General features: G+C 31.2%; 3 protein-coding genes across 3 annotated transcripts; all 3 read right to left on the reverse strand.

Annotated features, from left to right (window-relative positions):
• Positions 1-973: 973 nt before the first annotated feature.
• Positions 974-8,077, reverse strand: LOC113865650 (choline transporter protein 1-like). The gene is made up of 10 exons (XM_027500349.1): positions 7,745-8,077; positions 6,807-7,165; positions 6,456-6,601; positions 5,453-5,636; positions 4,264-4,337; positions 4,068-4,181; positions 3,101-3,457; positions 2,382-2,642; positions 1,730-1,957; positions 974-1,402 (listed from the first exon to the last, which is right to left on the reverse strand). The coding sequence occupies exons 1-10, from the start codon at positions 7,927-7,929 to the stop codon at positions 1,208-1,210; spliced, it is 2,103 nt and encodes a 700-aa protein (XP_027356150.1). The 5' UTR covers positions 7,930-8,077; the 3' UTR covers positions 974-1,207.
• A 2,817-nt stretch (positions 8,078-10,894) lies between these two features.
• On the reverse strand, positions 10,895-13,078 carry LOC113865932 (pentatricopeptide repeat-containing protein At4g21705, mitochondrial-like). Its single transcript, XM_027500745.1, has 2 exons — positions 12,789-13,078; positions 10,895-12,254 (listed from the first exon to the last, which is right to left on the reverse strand). Exons 1-2 carry the CDS (start codon positions 13,050-13,052, stop codon positions 11,019-11,021), a joined length of 1,500 nt encoding a protein of 499 aa, XP_027356546.1. The 5' UTR covers positions 13,053-13,078; the 3' UTR covers positions 10,895-11,018.
• An 890-nt stretch (positions 13,079-13,968) lies between these two features.
• LOC113865634 (expansin-A12) lies at positions 13,969-16,097 on the reverse strand. Its single transcript, XM_027500327.1, has 3 exons — positions 16,040-16,097; positions 15,269-15,578; positions 13,969-14,281 (listed from the first exon to the last, which is right to left on the reverse strand). The coding sequence occupies exons 2-3, from the start codon at positions 15,508-15,510 to the stop codon at positions 13,969-13,971; spliced, it is 555 nt and encodes a 184-aa protein (XP_027356128.1). The 5' UTR covers positions 15,511-15,578; positions 16,040-16,097.
• Positions 16,098-19,566: the final 3,469 nt, after the last annotated feature.

Here is a 19,566-nt window from a genome sequence, read left to right on the forward strand (position 1 = left end):
AATTTATGAGTAAACAGTTACAAGTTTTTTGGATAGGCCCACTTTGCTGAAGTAACCTTTAAGATAATAAAATTGAAACCAAAAATATCAAGTTGCCCTGATATTTATAAAAAGACAAATATTTTTATATTTTTACAAATTTTTAATTTTAATTTTTTCTTTTAATCAAAACTTTTAAAAGAATGACATTGCTCATTAAAAGGCTACTATGTGTGATTTTTTCAGAAGTACATCAAGAAAAGGGATTAAAATAAAAAATTTGTAAAATTATAAGATTTTAATTTTAGAATTTCTTTTTGCAGAGATTAAAATAAAAAAATATAGAAATTAAAAATATGTTTAACCTTTAAGAAATTGAGTGTTGAGGTGGAGTAGAGGGTGATTTTCATTTGCCTAAAACAATAATCGCTTATTCTTTTTAACTTTCTGAAACAATTTTTAAAAGATAAATAATTATCTCTCCATAGATAAACACTAAACATACTAAGCTAGATTACCTCGGCCAACAACCTGAGGGAAATTCTAGTACATAACCAATCAAACTTTCAACATAAATTAAAATGACAATAGAAAAAGACAATGTTAACATTTTATTAACACAGTATCATAATTCATCACTTAAAATTTAAATTTCACTTTAGTAATTCATTCCATAAAAGTTGGCATAAATTATTGAGGTAAAAGTCTAATTTTAATTGAAAAATAACACAAAAAGTACTTATAATATGCTCCTAAATTTAGCCTTTCTTCAATGCAAAATAACAATGAAAAATAAATAAATAATACTTAAAAATGACTTGATACAAAATTAAAAACTAACAAGATTTTTAAAAAGTATTGAAATATCTTACTTTTACAATCTCAAGAATTGACTCGAGAGAGTTCACTCATTTTGCAATAGAAGTTAGGGAACGAACCAAAAAGCCTAACTAATTCATTAGAAGATGCACTTCTGAGAAATTATTGTAATTATAATTATAATTATAATTATATAGGTAAAGGATAATGAATGTGTTGTTTGTGCCATGGCATGCATGATATCCTACACAATCCATTTGTCAAAAGGCAACCCCAACATTCCCATGAGTTCAGCATAGTATATAAACATATATATACAAGTAAGAACAGAACTATGGTGGCAAAAATAAGCACCTTAATAAAAATTCTAAATCTTGTCACAATGAGAAAAATTATAGATGGACATGTTTCATTGAGGTCCTTGGGTGAGTCTCTGCATCTCATTTTGGTCACTGAGAGTCTCAATGAGAAGGGGAGGGGCATATTGAGCTGTTCCTTGGTGCTCTTCAGAATCCTGGCAGAATGAGAGAACAATGGTATCAATTGACATCTCCACAACTGCAAAGAAAAGGGTGGCAACTATATATCCAAGAGCCCAGCAAACCTGCATTACACAAAACACAAAATAAGGTTGACAATTGTTCAAAATTCATATTGGATGGTGAATTTGTACAATTTGTTTTTTGCGATTATTTTCCAGTTCTTGGTCTCTTTGGGTAGCATTTTATCCATCATGGCAATGACAACAAAACTCCCCCCCCCCCCCCCCCCCCCAATTATGGATGCATTTGGTATACAACCTAATTAAGCTCTTATAACATAAAGTTGATCTTTACCCTCTATTCTGAATTACCGTTTTTTCTTATTGCTTTTGCTAAATGGAAATAGGTCTTTACCCTCTTTTCTCATAATTAGATTATAGAAAACATACCACAACAGGAAAGAGTGGAGATGAGGTCTTGTTATGAGCAGATCTGTACTTGTGTGTGTCCAGCATGAGGAATGCAAACAAAGCACTTGAGAGGCTGACACAGAGTTTTCCAAGGAACAAAATGACATCTCCGATCACATTAAGATGCCCAATCTTTAAAATGTTATTCATGATCAATTCTGTTGCAATAGTCGAAGCGCAGAAGAAACTTTTGCCTGTTATAGCAATCTGCAAATACCATATCAAGAAGTTAAAATCAGAAAAAGAATAAACCAAGATGTGTTATCTAATGTTCAAGGCATGGGAGCTTGATTAGAAATACTAATGGTACAAGTACCCAGCAGATAGAACGAGCTAAGGTAAATAAATTGGACTAAGCATCAACTCTATTTAGAGTACACCTCTGGGACATGTTTTGCTCTCTATGTTGAACTATACCTTACAAAAACACATCCAAAGCAAGGAAATGAAATTCAGTCTCAACCAAATTAGCCAATCACAATGTGAGAATGGGTTTTATATTAATGGAGCTTACTATATCCTTCTTTTTTAAGAGAATTAATGCACCACAACAATATTATAAAACACGTCTATCAATTCATCATGCATGCATAAAAATCTGCAATAGTAACTGTAGATTAACAAAATTTACCATGATGTAAGCATTTCGGTTTACTGATTTGATAGTCCACTCAATACACCTGAGAAAACAAGAAGAAGAATGGTATACGGCCTTGCCTATCCAGCTGTCATGCCCATGACTAGAGACTTTTAGTTTGCGACGAATAGATTCAAGCAGAAAGCGAATTGATTCTACAAATGAAACAATCAGAGAGCCAAGAGCCACAGACCCAAGACTGTAACACATAAGCCTCTTCATGGAGGAAAAGACTGAAAGAAATGGAATTTCTGGCTGCATTGAGAAGAAATATGTCATATTCAATAACATGGATAACAGAATTGTGTATGTATAAAAACCAAATAGCTTAATCAGTAGAAGATCAAACTCAAATCAGCCAAACAAACAAGCCCTAGCACTAGCAGTTTCCAATTAGAATTTTTTTTTTAAATATCATGAAGCTATAAATTTTCCTTTAGTGTTTCATGTGATTAGTTTAACAATCTTGTTAAACACAACACAAGCCTTCATATTATCCTTATAATGGATAGAATGAGTCATACTTCAATAATTTATAAAGCCATGTGTTATTTTTTATCAGGAACCATTTCTGAGCCAATTAGTAAACTATTGTGCTGCTTAGGCTGGGACTACATGATCAATCTAATAAAATCAGTTATATTGACAACATAAAATGCTCACTAAATCCTCTGCATAACATCATTTCATTTTGGACAAGGCATGTGACTTACAGATGTTTCACCACGAGCCCAGTAGTAAGAAGCAACAGACCCAGCAATCACTGTTGAGGAGCATGCTATGAAAAATTGTGTAGCCCAATAACACCCAAATAGGTGGAAAAGGATGGCAATTCCAATATGTGGTGTGTAATGAATGCTATAACCACAACAACGATCACAGTTTACCCGTTTTGCAATGAGATCATATGTGCAGCAATTAGAGTTGCAGTCATTCTGAACAACCTGGCCAGAGCTGAACAAATGGAGAGCCGCTGAAATCCAGAACATGTAAAACACTGCAAGGATACCATATGGTATGAGTGGGAAAATAATGAGGGCTTGAACTTCTCCTATCACTTTTGCAGCAACCTGTAAATGAAATTTGCATTAAATCAATTAAATTGATTGGCTCAGGGTCATGGAAAGAATGATGCATAATCATTTCACAATTAGAAGTGGTTATTGCATTTGACCAACAATTTTGTCAAAAAAATCTAACACTGTGACAACTGGATGGTGCAAACTTAACACATTACGTGGAGGTAAAGTTGCAAAAAAGGGTGGACAAATGTTTCACAAGCATGAGCTGCATCATATATCAATGCAGACATGTGTTATGGTCTATGAAAAATACAATTGTAAAAGAGGAGAATAGAAGTTTTAGTATCCGTTCATTGGATAGTTAAATAAAAGGAAAGACAGGGCAAATCTTGATGATATTAGTGATTAGTCAGATTAACCAGAGGGAACTTCCATTGCCAGACATAAAATTAGCAAAATGAGCACTGGCTTTGAGGTATTCTTTTCCCTGAACAAAGCTATACATGTACCGAATTGCTTGGTCCTAAGTAGCCAATAACATTTATGGTATTGGAGCACTTGATACAGTCCCAAAATACATATGATCACTACCAGATGTCAATTCAATAAACAAATTTAATTATAGTTTAATAATTGCATAACATAAAGTAATGCTTGCCTTCAGAACAGATGTTGCCATTAGGATGCGTCGAACAATAGCAATTGATGTAAGAATGGCAACAACCATGATGAAAGTCATGAGTATAGTCACAGCACGTATATGGGTCAGCTCCTGAAAGTAACATATTTTCATTAGATCTACACGCAAAAAAAATCAATGGAGAGAAAGAGAGTTCAAAGAGGATGTTTCTTACCCTCCCATATACACTAATGTAAGGGTCATGTTCACCAATGATGGGAGAAATAGCATCATTTCCGATCCATCCAGCTAAATAATAGGAAGAACCGAGAAAAATTAATTCAGCATTATATTTTGATTGATGTTGTTTGTTCAACAACCAGATAAAGAAACTAAAATATTAAACAGCTAGACAAATCAACACAGCAATATAAGAATAGGTATCAAATAGAATCACCAGCAAACTATAAACTTATTTTTTCCAAATGCTTAAGCTGCATAGAAAAAACAGGATAAGATAAAAATCAATAATTCTTCTAACAAAACACAATCTCCAAGAATATTAACACAAAATAACCTAGAATTTTCAATACTCCATTTTCCAATATTTTAGAAGAAACATATTGCAAAAAGTTCCTGTTCTTTTAAATGGAACCTATCCTATCTTTATACGGAAAGTTAAATACTTTACCACAAACATGTGTAGAATAAGCTGAGCTTGTGTCTGGCTTGGGAATCCATTTCTTTGTTTTATTGTAAGTTGTAAAGCAAAGAGATCTGTATTAAGCCCCAAACAATGGTTTTGCCCTTGTCTATATACAAAATCCAGTAATGATTTTATTTTATTGTTCTTATGTAGCGGCGCATAAACCATGTTTGTCAACCAAGTTTATTCAGTGGTCGTAACGTAATTGGTTAGTGGGATAAAACCAGGCCGGGATTCAAAAGATTTAGGTGAAGGGTTTGTTCCTGAACGAGGAAAGTGGAAAGATACTAAGGGAGAGGATATACTCCTTTTTGAATCGCCGAGATTGTACGACTGTTCCAGGCGTCCGACCCGGATACGTACGGTTTTTATTTTTTCTGGTTGATTGTATTGGATATTAATCTTTATGATCACAAGGTGGTGCTTGGGCAGGTCTTCTCTGATTACTTGATATGGTATATCAAATTGGATATAAAAGTTTCAGTTGATATGGCTTCATGCAAATGGTGATCTCAAAAGATAAAAAAAGGCCATGCAGCTGGAAAGGAGCAAGGCATTAAATAGATACAATGGGAGATAGGGGGAACAAAAGACACTAATGCAAAAGGAATATTCATATTTTGTTTTGACATCGGTATAATGATATTTTCATGAAAACATAGATATTTGATTCAGGGAAAAAAAAAACTGAAAAAACCAAAGAGTTCCTAATCCTAACCTTTAATGTAGTAGAACATTGTGACTGATATGATTAGAACATTAAAGAGCACCACTGTTATCCATGGCATTGCAGCTACAAAATGCCGAATCATCATCAGCCAAATCACAGACAGAAAAAGCGGCAAAATCCCTCCACAAACAATCAGCACAGGCCAGGCCTTTCCTATGTCAGCCATGTATCTCTGCAAATACAAATCACAAGACAGTGAAAATTCTGTGGCACACAATACATGTGATGCTGAATCGTACAACATACAATATACTGGTAAGCAAAGTTTAGCATGGGTGCACTTAGTAGGATTGTAAATTTGAGAAAGATAGGAGATGTGGAAACAGATACGGTATCATGATTCAAGACATAATGCATCTCTACACGCATCAATAAACTTTACTTCACTACTACTCCTTCCCTTGCATGTTTACTCTTACCACAAAACTTTCTTTAAGTATTAGTTGTATGAATGTTAAACTCAACATTGTATACAGTTCTGATAGTATCAAGCACATACAAAGCTTTTCACATGACAAATTGAAAAAGCCAAGCCACTCATTAACCCTTTCCATACAGTGAAGATCCTTGGTGAATTCTTGGTTAGGCCATCAGCCTTTATGATCACAAATAAAAAATCCCATACTGTGGAGGTGAAATGGCCATGCTTTAGGCATAATAGAAGTAAAACAAGTTCTCTTTTTCCAGAATTAAATGTTTATAATGGGCAACGAATTCAAAATTGTTTAAACCCAATGTGGACAAAGGGAGATGATATTGCAGTCAATAAACTACGCAAATCAATTGTTCTTTGAAATAGTATGAAGACAATAGGCACAAGGTCACCAAAGTATTCTTACATCCTTCAATTGTTTTTCACTTGTTAAAACTAACATGCCAATATAATATACACATATAGAATATTGATGTTGAGTGGTTACACTTCCCCACAAAATATCAAAATCACAATCATAATCCCAATAAGAAAAGTAGAAGGTTGAAAATTATTAACCTTTAAAACAGCCGACCGGGAATTAATAGACTTGTGAATGGACTTATCAATGACAATGTCTTCATTGATGTTAACTCCACCCATCTGCTGCCAATGCTTCAAAGACGTATTTGATGCTCGAGCAATAAATTGGCAGCTCCAGTAAACTAGACAAAAATATACATTAGAAAAAACTCATTTAAGAAAGATTGGCAGCTCTATACCAAATTCCCCTAAAATGAATGCATTTCATACAAGGAGCATACCTTGCAACCAAGTTCAAAAGATAAAGGAATGCATCTAAACAACCATTTGCAAGCATACTACAAAATACAAACATATGAATGCCTTGAAACGGAATAGTTTGCTCACCATTTACACTGGGAAAAATGACAGGATAACACGGACCCTGAAGTTGAAGAGAGGAGTTTCTCATTTCCGGTGTAAGGAACTCAAAATAATCGTAGTTCACATTAACCCAATCTTTCATCGAAAGACGAATATCTCCTTCAGGATAGTCACAAACCCAACTAAGAGAATCTTCTGAAGGTATAGGGCAGTCCAACAAGCATATACTCCGTGCATCGGCCAGTTTAAATTGGCTGTCCTTCAATCCACTCTGATAAACCTGATTAGGATTTTGCCAATATCTAAGTTCCAATTCGCTAAGACCAGGGTGTGCATGCTTGTCTCCACACACATTGCCTTTGTAGTCCAGTCCATAAGTAAGCCTGGTAAGTCATAGTGTCAATAATCACAAGTTCCATAATGGTATTAAAAAAGGGAGAATAAAATTTGTTGACTTCATGCTGCTACACATTCTACTCTTACTTTCTGCTTTAAGTTCTTTAGCACCCAAACAAACAACAAAGACTGATCCCCAGTTGAAAAAAAGCATTGTAATAGTTGATAAACCCAGTAAGAATACATTAGCCAAAATCAAAATTGAATGATTTTACACACATCTTAAATCATAATTTCATATAATCAAAAGCAAGTTAAGGTACACAGAAAACCCACTTACTAAGAAAACAATGTTTTTTTTGTAATTTCTTAATTAAGTAAACTATTCAAAACTCAAAAGAAAGTAAAATGGAAAGTAGAAAATCGTGGACCTCTGAACAGAAAATTGCATCCATTACAAATTTTACTAAAGAATACGCACCATAAAAATAACCCCATTGAAAAACAACACCCCATGTGTTAAAAATCTACATTCAATACTACAACTTGCCAATTGCAGAAACTCCATTAACAGCTTCAGCACCGTGCACATCATGGATAAAGTTGGAAACTTTAAGAATCTATACCTCAATGGGTTTCCTTGGTTGAAGCCAAAGCTGGAGTTAACAATCATTGCTATCCAAAAGGCTATGAAGATCACAAGAACAGTGATGTCTCTGCATTTTCTGTTGTGCCGTATGATTCCACCCATTTGTGTAACTCCATCACTTGATGGGTACCTTCCAATTACTGCACCCAAAGGACCCCTCATTTTTTCAAGTTTGTATCTTTAGGAAGTAACCAGCTTTGGTTCAATTTAGCATTCAGAGAGAGTAGAGAGTGTAGCAGATAGAGAAAGAAGGGGCAGAGTAGAGTGGAGCAGAAACTAGTTAGGGGAGCGTGAAAGCCTGTGTGTGCGAAAAAGCAAGTGTTTTTAGATTTGGGTTTTATAATAATATGATTTTTTTTATTACATCTTAAGACAGAGATTTTCTAAAGTGGGTGTTTTTTTAAGTGAATGTTTTGTGGCTTCTTCAACACATTTGACTCCCAGCATGCTGCTCCCCACTCCTCGGCTTAACTCCACTCTCCACCGTCTTTTGAGTTTTGAGTATATATATATAAGTAACGCTTATTTATGAATATTTTTTATACTTGAAAAAAATAAATTTAATATGTTTTGATCTCTATTATTTTAATATTACTAAAAAATTTACCATTTATTGAATTATTGACTTTAATGGTATAAAAGTGACGAAGATTAAAATATAATTAAATATTTATATAAAAATTAAAGTATATATTTTAATATAAAAATTAATTTATAAATGCTTTTCAATTATAATAATTATATATATATATATATAAACCTTTAAAGTAAAAAATATATATACATGAAGTGAGAAAGAATGAATTTGTTTTTAATTGAATGTGAATTAAATTTATGATGTATCTTAATTTTAAATAATGAGTTTATCATTTAACCTTGCTTTTAGTTTCAAAACAGATAAATCTCATTAAAATAACTACAAATTGTAGGGGGGGGGGGGGAAGTCAAAGAAGAATTTGGGTATTTAAAAGCTATTCTTTAATGGATGAAAAATAATGTAGAATAGAGTATAATGATATTTACTTCTAGGATACCATTGACCAGTGTTTTTAGAAAATCACTTAAGAAATTAATAAATAGAAATTGATTAAAAATCGTGTTAGATTTATTTAAAAAAATTAAATTTGATTTGTTTTTACCAGTGTCTATATTTGTCTTAATTTTACTGTTTAAATGGTTGAAAACAAGCTAGAATAAGGTAGAATTTGATTAAAAATGTATTTAATATTAAATGGTGTTTATTTTTCTTTACAAATTGGGATATGGGATGGAATGAGTGTTCCTAATTTTGTCATAAAAAAATACTCAGAGATGAAACAATAGAGTGATAATTTTATTTAAGTTCACTCTACTATAATTTTATTTTAGTCATCATTGAATAAAAAATGTTTAAAATTAAATGTTATTTTATACATGAGTTATTGTATCTCATCCATTGAATTTTTTAATTCAATAATTAAAGCTCTTTACTTTAAAACAAAATAATAAAATATACTTATAGTTTAAAAGAGCCTTGTCTACTATTTTATGTATTTTCATACTTCACTAATAAAAACTGTTAACATCATGTTTACTGTTACTGTGATAAAAGAGAGTTGGAATGAAGAATGAGCCGTTAGCCGAAGTGGAGAGACAAGCTAATATGGGAAGTCCTTAAAAAAAGAAATTTGAGAATAATAGTATATGGATGGTCCCACCATTATTATCAGACGGACAGAGAACGCTCATCATGAGTTCATATCATCCAACTGGTGGACCCCACTACTGTTTGCATTCCCTCTTTCCTTCCTTGAAAGGTCTCTTTGCTCCATATCTACACCGTATCTTTACCATTTCTACCTTTTTCTTTTTCTTGATTCATTCATTGGTATCAACAATTTACATTTTACATTAGACATAGACATAGTATATGGACCCAAATAAATGGAAGTGATTTTTAAGAAAATGCACTTCCTTTTGGCAATTGATAATGGGACAAAACTTCAACAATTGTTGGTAATAAGAAAAAATTGATTTGGGCTTGTAAAGAGGCATAAGAGGCAACCATCAAATTTTCACCTTCGACAACTCCTTCGATGACCCTGAACGATACTGACATAACAAAATGAAAAGTGGCGATCATCGACATGGAGGTATAGAAAATTACAATAATGTCATTCACTATTGTTACTTGTATAGTTGGTTTCGTATCCTACAAATTTAGCCATTAGATTGAAACAATTCAAAATTATCAGTGAAAAATATAATACAAGATTTTATAAGCCTTTATAAAGAATCATCTCCCTTGCTTGTTTAAGGTGGACCTAAGAATCACTCAAATAAATAAAAGGGATAGACATAGTATTATATTAATCATGAATTAAAATTCATTCAGCATTTACTTGGACTACTTTTTCAAGAAGCTAACGAAAAAAAGTCGAATAAATTAAAATTCCTCGCCTGCTTTTGTGGAAATAAAAAAGGGGGAGGGGGAACTTGAAAGTACTATTTACACTTTTCTAAAAGCACGGGAAACAAGGAGCAGAGATTGTTTGAGAGAATGTATTTTACTTTTATTTTAGTTTTTAAATTTTAATCATAAAACTATTATTTTATTTTTATTTTTTTAAAGATTTACACAAGAAAAACATTGCAAAATAATTTTTTAATCATTTTAAAATAGAAAAAAATGTGAAAGATTTGTAATTAAAAAAACAATTTTTGAATTAGAAAGGCTTAGCTTCCTTAAAAATAATTTATTTGCATATGTCAAATTTAGAAATGGAGTGACAATTAAGTGTGTATCCATTATTGAGTACTAACGGTAGTTGATAACAACACTAGCATGAATGACATTTGGAAAAGTTAGGGACTAAAAAGCGAGGGAATAAAAATCCTAGTTAAATAAATAAAAGAAAGAATAGAGAATCACTCTTAAGATTTCTTCAGTAAGACAATTAATGAATTACATTATATATCAAAAATCTTCCAGATACATTCAATACATTCGGAGGATTTTACAGACATTCTGAACTTTCTCGACTTACATGACTGTTTAAACATTAATGATACATGTAATGTCATCGTTTATTTCAAGTAGCTTGAACTTTTGATAGTTTTAAAATGCTCACCGTAATCTTTCCCCGAATTCTTCAATTCACAGCAAATTCCATCCAACTATATTGCAGCATCAGAGTCCAATTTTCTTTAGATCTCTCTGTCTACACTGAAATGAAAGACCAAAAAACTAAAGGGAGAGAAAAAAATCCATATTATTGCAATCTTAAGTCAAGAACTTCCTTTATCTCTTCATCTAGCTCTATGCTATCAGCTTTCATACTCTCTAAAATCCCATCTACATCCTTCCCACATCTAACATACATCTTGATCAAGGACAGATACATGTCCCTATTCAATGAAATCACAGTCTTCAATGAATTGACAAAATCTTCTACTTCACTAATATCTTTGTTATTAGAGGCCCATCTCAATATGCTGGAAATGATATCAACTTTTGGTCTCCAACCTTTATTCTCAGCGTGTACAGCCACAGCTTCCTTCATGCATTGAAATGCCTTCTCCATGTTCTCCTTGACCACATAACCAGATGCAATGATAGCCCAACTGTTAGGAGTAGGAGTCTTCCCTTTCTCGACCATGCTTTGGAGCAGTGTTTCTGCCTTTTCAGTTAATCCCCTTAGGGAATACCCAATCAGGAGGATATTTGGCACTCTGAAATCATAAGTGTTACCAGATAACTGCCACTCACCAAGTACTTTTTCAGCTTGATCAAGGTCTCCTAGCTTCACCAAACAACCCAGCATGGTTATATATTCCCTGTTGAGTTGCTTCTTGCAGTTTGTTTTCTGGAGTTTCCAAAGTCTCATCATGGCCCTTTTGCTCCCAAGACCTGCATAATGTGAAATCAGATGATTGTAGGCAATCGCGTTGCGTTTGTCTGCCTTATCCTCACACTTCTTCAGGCACACCAAAGCTTTCTCCTTCAGGCCTGCTTTTATGTACAAGTTAGCCACCATAGAGTATGTCATCCAATCTGTGCCAATGTGGGGTTCCCCTTCCATTTCCTCCAACAGTTTCTCCACATTTACGAGATCAGATCTCGCGCCATAAGAGTTTATGCAAATCCTGTAGCTGACAATGTCCGGAGAAACACCATCTTCTTTCATCAGTTCCAAAACACCAGGGACTTTCTCAAGTTGATTGGTTTGTGCGTAGAGGCACATTATGTTATTGTAATTGAGCGAGGAAACAAAACCCATTTCCTTCATTTTCTGCATCTGGGACAGTGACTTATCAACCAAACCTTCTCTCACATAACAATTCAAAAGAGCACCATGAGGCTTCCAAGTTTTGTCTCCGTCACTCACACTCTCAAAATACCTCTCCGCACTATCTACTCCACGAACTCTGCCAATAAGATCTAACTGCACTGCTTCATCACGGGGTGAAATTGGACACACCTCTTTGCTACTCATCCACTCAGAAACCTGAACTTAATCGTCATAGAAGATATCTCAATAGTTAATAGATAAAGCATTTGATATTGCATGCTGTACTCATTTAAGTTCTTAATTTTGCTAAAACTTTAATTTAGTTCATTTAGTTTGGATAGAGAAATTTTAGATGAATAGATTACATGTATTTAGATAATGAAAAAAAGTATATGTAGAATGCTTTAGAATTTGCATGTGAATTACAATGGATTTTAAATAAAATAGTTTCAGAAAAAAAATTTAAAAGTTCCCAATAATATTCAACTTTTTGTAATTATCATTCATAATTTTTTTAATATGTGATCAACATTTTAATCGTTCTCATTATTGCGAAATCTTCAGAATTCTAAAAAACACAACCTTAATTATTTTCCACTTTCTCTTCCAAAGAAGTTAAGGAATAAGGAAAAATTTATGGAAACCTGTGGAAATAAATTATAACTTTTTTTAATGAACTTTTTTATATAACTTATCAAAATAGTTTATTCTAAAAGATGACATGATCAAAACAAAAAGAGGATTGGTGACCTGAAGCGCTTGAGTGAAGCGCTTGCGGCTACGGAGGATCTTGATGATGCGTTGAAGCTGAGGGCCGTTAACGGCGTTACCTTCTTCGATCCACTTATCGAGAACGGGAACTACGCTGATGGAAGGGTCTCCGAGGGGACTGATTCTAGAATACAGGTTTCTTCGATTCGTGCTCGTTGAACAGTACAGTCTCCGACGCAGAAAATTCGCGGTGAAGTTCCCACACTTTTCAACGATTGCTGAAAAAAACGGCGTTAACGGCATTGCCAAACGCTAACCAAGTGTTTGTAAGAATGTTTGTTGACGCAGCGATTTGGGAAGTGACTGTGAAGAGAATGAACAATGTTAGGGAAGTGATCTGAAGTCTGAAATAGCAAAGCGGCGCGAAAACTTATTGGGCTGGGTTTTGAAAGCCCAAGATTTCAGCCCAAGAAAAAATTATATTAATTGAAGGTTAATAGATATTAAATATTTTTGAATCATAAGTGATCTTCAACATGATTTACATTTTATTAATTGATAAAAAAATATTTTTATTAATTCTCATTTTAGTTACATAATTTATATTTAAAAAACATTAAAACGTGTATATATAATCTGCATCTCTTTCTAATTTTAGTCTACATCACATCATGTATTATTTATTAAGAACCATCATGATCGAGGTGCATAACACCGTTATAGACCATAATATTTTTTAAAAGAACATTTAACACAGCTCTATTTAATTAGATTTGAATTATATATATATATATATATATATATATATATATATATATATATATCATGCCAAGAAAATTAGAGAATACATGAATGAAAAGTAAAAGTTGACAACTCTCAACCTACATCCCAATATTTCACACACGAGAAGGTGAGAATTAACACATTTGGTTAATTTTTGTTAACATCATCATTTTCTTATTCTAAGTAAATATTGAAATAACAAACATTTAACACTCCCAACAATTAAGTGGAGCATATACAAACACACATTCGACTATGCAGAGATGCAGAGTACATCCTTAGCATTACTGCATTATTGAATTCTCTGAAACAATATCAATTAAAAGAAGAAGAATTGTATATATGATCATATCCTCCACTCCATCCTTTTAAAAATTGCATGGTTGTGGACATGTTAATTTTGATGTCTGTCTTTCCACTTTAATATGATCAGCATCTAAAAGAACTGATTGTGTGACGAAAAAGTTTGTCCAAATCTCCAAGTTGAAGGCACCACACTGAGAAACACCAATGTCTTACCATCAACCAAAGTCATTTTGAATGAGAGTCTTTGGTTTCTAAGATCTGCGCTGCTTTGCCAGTTAGCACCCCAATTCCTATGCATTGGCAACCATACTCCATTTCTGGATCCTCTGATCCACACAGCCTTAACATCCCCACTACCACCAACGTTTGATATCATCACCATGTTGAAATTGGATTGCCCCTTCAATGTGAACCTCACTCCCCCTCTTCTTTTGCATGCCACCCTTCAGTGCACGAAATGGAAATCACAAGTCAATGAATGATTATTGATTAATTAAATGTACTCACAAGTTGGTTTTTCATCCCACCTTCTCCAACCTTTCCCCAATAGTTGGCCATATATAGTTGATCAATTACCATTTTCTTTTGATTATATATTAAAGAAAATGTTATGCTATTTTTTTTACATATATTTACTTTTCATCTTTATTATGCTGTTGTTAACTTGTTTGGTGGTATGATGTATAAGCACATTAATTAAAATATTAATGTTACCCCCTTTAAACATCAAAATGTAAGCACAACAGATAGATCAAGTAATTGGAGGCAGATCTAACTTACGGCATGCAAGTCAAATGAGAAAATAAATTCCTCACATTATACACCTTGAAAGAGAAGGAAATTTTGGATAAATGTAATATAGATAATATGATAAAAATATTAAAAAAATAGGTGTAAAATTAAATTGAAAAAATCAAAGAAAACTGTTTCACTTTCACACTTGATTTATTAAAAGATGCTATCACTACTTGACACAGATCTGATAGGAAAGAAAATAAAGAAGACCTCGATCCTTTTAGACAAGGGTAGAGGTAGAGGTAGGTATAATATATATATATATATATATGATCATAGATCAGTTGTAAAAGTACATTGAGATTCATGTTGAATATTCCAACAATCCTTCACTTGGTATTTCGTATGAATTAATCCTGAAAGTAAAGTTATGTTATGTTCTTTTGAGATGTAAAATTGTCATCAATCAATGCTGGTCTTCCACACTTTTATAGTTTTCTTGCTGCTGGTTTCATGGTAGAAATTATGATTTAAACAAATTTAGAACATAACATTTTATTATCTTATTTTTGGGCTATTTAAAATGTGTGTCTCTCTCTATATAATAATTATAATGATATATAATATCACATATAATATTAATTTTTTTTTGTTTGAAAATGGTGTTTCATGAAAGAAGTTGGAAGTGTTACTACCTTCTATAAAGGACAGGAACAATGCCTTCATTGCCTTGTCGTGCAATGCGTAAAAAAGCAGGCATGGACATGTCAAAGTGATGGTATGGAGGGTCACACCATCCACCATGGTTGTTTGGAGGGCAAAAGTTAGTAGCAGTTATTGTCACACTGCGCCGAATGAGGCACCATTTTGGGTCGACCCTGTAATCACACATCACTTGGTAGCAAGCACCACAAACCTCACCGTCTCTGAAAAGCATGGTGCTCACTGCCGCAGTGTTCACACCAAACCCAGCATGAAAGGTATCATCATAGCCACAAGCTCCCCCTGAAAATGTTACAGAATTATATTCAATGTTGTTGATCCAAAATCTAATATGAAGAACAATTGTTTGCTTTAATAATTGTCAATGAAGTATTTCAAGGATGAGCATTTCGATGTTATAATGTTCATATTGCATGTCCTATTATTATTGTGTTACCTTTTCATTGTTATATTGCATTTTAATTTGATTTATACCAATAAGCTATTTAGCATGAATAACATGGAATGACATTTAATTTACTAGTTTTGAGAGGAATATAGGTGAACAAAGTTATTATTTTCAAATATAATTTTGTTGATTATCATAACTATAAAAGTACTATTAGTTTAAAAAAATATACGAATAAAATTTTATCTTATTATGCTGTATGATCATGACCTCTATACACATGGATCAACCCAATATGACAATGCAAGAAAGTTAAGCGTATAAATTATGATTTTTACATAATAATACGACTTACCAAGGCTGGTGGGATTTTGATTGGCCCCATAGAACGTTGCATGAGCATTAAGCCAACCGTTATTAGCTTGGACGTGGATTCTAACTGCACTTACACTAAGAACCAAGAAAAGATACCAAAGAAAACTTGAAGAAAACATAAGAGGCCCCATTTTCACACGAAAGAACAATTTTTGCTCTATTTTTTCTTTCGTTAAACAATATATGTTACTACAGAGCTAGTGTGCTACGTATGATCCTCGGAGGAAGTGTCTGGTTTTATAGATTGCATACGCGGTTGTCGGTGAATATATATAATTAAATTGGATCTGTTAATTAACGACTTTGATGGGATTTTGAACTTTTATGAAAACGCGTTGCTTTACACTTCCTATGTAGTACGAAAGAAATGTACGGTGGGAGAAAGGAACTCTCAGACAAGAACATAAACAAGCACATGCTATGGCCTGTCCTCACAGCAAAGTTTTCAGATCCTCTCTCTGTCTAGTGTCTGTGCTCTGTGAGGAAATGAGCACCTATATATCTTTCACATTTTGACCTTTGAAACATCAAAAACAGAAAAGAAAACGTATTAATTACTAACAATTTGAGAAAACTGAAAATATAGATATTTGCATTGTATGCATGTTAAAAATAAGAAAAATGAGAAATTTATTAATTAGAGATAAATGACAAATTATATAAAATGCAAAAAATAATCCATAATTTATATAACAAATAATTTTTTTATTATTACTAATTTAATAATTTGATATAGGAAAATCTCTAAATGAACTGTCCATAATGAAGAAACTGTGACCTGATTTATGTTTTTTTTTATCTAAGATAAAATAATAATATAATGATTTATCTTAACGTTTGAATACATATAATTTGAACACATAACGTGTCTATATATATATATATATATATATATATATATATATTTTGTTTGAACCCTTTTAATATCTTTGCCTAGGCATTAGTTTAATGTTTATTTCTTTTTCTGTCGAAGTTTTTCATTCTCTTAGCATGTGCTTATTTATATGTTATTTACTTTTCTGAATTTCGTACAAAAGAGTAATAGTTGACACGCATATATAATATATAGACATGCATTCAATTTGATTCTTCGAATAAGATGCCTTGAATCATGTACACATGGAGGAAATAAATTTGTGATTAAGTTATTTAAGCAGATATTAATGAGCAGAGGATAGAAATTCGATATGTCTAAACAGAATAATATTAAAATAGAACCATAAATAAGGAATGCTAAATTGATTTCCTATCATGGTTATTGTAGATAAAATTAATCATAATGGTTTCCATACTATATAACAAACATTGACTATTAAAAAAAGTATGGAAATCAGAATACTATATGCAAATAATTACAAACATATAATTACAAAAAGGTCACCAAAGTGTTATCCAACAAGTTGCACCTGTCATTAATTAAGGTATAGTGTTGATAATGTCATCATCTTCTAGGAAATGATTTTCACTATGAAGACCGCGAGAGGCAAAAAATATTCATGGCTACCAAACTTTGAACCAGAGAAAGCCTATGATAAGTCTGTTAATTAGTCCTTTATTAAGGATGTTTTGCTTTTTTACGAAGATTTTTAAAAAAATACAGATAATGATTAAATTTTGAAAAAAGGTAGGAGAGTATATCAAATTTAAATTGGAAAAATTAAAAGTCTGTAAAAATAAAAATGGATAGATTTGTTTAGAATTTCAAATGAGCGATTAGTAGATAAAATTTATTTGAAAAGAAAATTTAAAAATAGTCAAAGATAATGGGTAGTTTTTTAGGAGAATGAATAAGATAATAAAGAAAAATAAATGGTAGTTACTGAGAAATAAGGAATGAGGAGGTGATTGAGTCTTTTTTTTATTTTTTTAATAAAAATAATATTAATCAAGAAAAGTTATAAATAAGAGAAAAGTGTACCTAGAGAAAAAAGAAATAAAAAAAGAGAAAAAAAAGATAAGGTGAGAAAGAAAAAATAACATTTCAAAGCTCAAGAAAATCAAAATATAGAAGAAACAAAAAGCAAAATTGGAGAGCAAAACACAATCTTGTTGTGTTGATATTATTTTATTTTGCACTTTCACTTTCTTTGATTCTTTTTCTAGATATAATACTAAATCCTAAAAAAAAATACATCAAATAACAACTTTTTCATTCTTTTACTCTTTTAACTGTATGTTCTTCTTCTTGTATAGTGTTTTAACATTTTTTACATCTTAGTTTTATTCATTTTTTGATCTTTTCTTAAGCATAATGAAATGCAAAAAGTGTTTCTTCTTCTTAAATAAAATTTAAAAGGAAAAAATAAAGCTCTTAACAAAATAGAATAAAATTATTTCATTATGATTAAATTAATAATTTCTAAAACTTATCCCAATCTTTTTATACGTCATTGAATTTTGTTTTGTTGTTACATTTTGTGAATCCTCACATTTTTATTTTTAATTCACAATTTATTAAAAAAAGAAGAGAAATTAAAGAAAACAATTTTTATTCTCTATGGTTAAGGTGTCCAATTCTGACTTCCCCAAAATGGCTAAAACACACACACCTTCAAGTTATTTTAATTTTTATACTATATTTATATTTTAAAAACATATATACAATTTTAATTTTAATATTATTTTATTATAACAAATGTAATAGTCCTAATTATATCTTTCCAAATATTCACATTAACCTTTTGTATAGCAGTAGTTGCGAAAACGTATATATAACTACACGTAATTAGAGTTACACATATATTTTTTTTTACGAAAGATATTTTTTTAACGAGCATGATTTAATTTATAGACTTATTTTTTAATTGTTTAGTTTAATTAAATTATTATTCTACTCTAATTAGAATCAAATTTCTTTAGTAAATTTGTTTATATATTCTTGTGATATTTGATTAATAATATTAAATTTGAATTATTTATATTTAATATCAGCAACATCTAATAATTTATTTTTAAATATTAAAAATGTCATTAAATCAACACAATCTATTCCTTATATTTAATGAAAATACAAAACATGAAATATTTCACATTATAAAGTTTATACGATGCTTCTCTTCTCCAAATTTTATCTACTACTTATATCTACTAAATTAGATTACATTATCTTAAAGGTGTTTTAAAGTTTTTGAAGCCAATTTATTTTAGCTTTAAAAAAAGGAAAGAAAATTCTTCATATATATATATATATATATATATATCTGTGTGTGTAGTAATATTTTATTAAAAATTACATAATATTATTAAATTAAATATATTAATAATATTAAATAATATAATTTTTAATAAATATTTATTATTTTGTTTGTTATGTGATTATAAATAATAATAATAATAATATTTATATATTTTTTCATATAGAAGATAAAATATAAATAATATGTTATATATAAAGAATAAATATAAAAATTTTTCAGAATAAAAATAAAATAAAGTGTAAATATATGAATTGAAATAAAATTTTGCGTCAAATATAAAAAACAGGTTTGACTTCACTATAACTCTATT

The sequence above is a fragment of the Abrus precatorius genome, unplaced genomic scaffold (assembly GCF_003935025.1).
Source record: "Abrus precatorius isolate BTA unplaced genomic scaffold, Abrus_2018 Scaffold4, whole genome shotgun sequence".
Lineage (NCBI taxonomy): Eukaryota > Viridiplantae > Streptophyta > Magnoliopsida > Fabales > Fabaceae > Abrus > Abrus precatorius.

Coding starts and splice junctions, on each gene's coding strand:
- LOC113865932 (XM_027500745.1), bottom strand. CDS start 13,052: ATGCCGTTAACGCCGTTTTTTTCAGCAATCGTTGAAAAGTGTGGGAAC. Junction 12,255..12,788: donor GCTTCACTCAAGCGCTTCAG/GTCACCAATCCT, acceptor GATTAAGTTCAG/GTTTCTGAGTGGATGAGTAG.
- LOC113865634 (XM_027500327.1), bottom strand. CDS start 15,510: ATGCTTTTCAGAGACGGTGAGGTTTGTGGTGCTTGCTACCAAGTGATG. Junction 14,282..15,268: donor GTTCCTGTCCTTTATAGAAG/GTAGTAACACTT, acceptor CGTGCACTGAAG/GGTGGCATGCAAAAGAAGAG.
- LOC113865650 (XM_027500349.1), bottom strand. CDS start 7,929: ATGAGGGGTCCTTTGGGTGCAGTAATTGGAAGGTACCCATCAAGTGAT. Junction 7,166..7,744: donor AACCAAGGAAACCCATTGAG/GTATAGATTCTT, acceptor ATGACTTACCAG/GCTTACTTATGGACTGGACT. Junction 6,602..6,806: donor CATTTTTCCCAGTGTAAATG/GTGAGCAAACTA, acceptor ATTTTTGTCTAG/TTTACTGGAGCTGCCAATTT.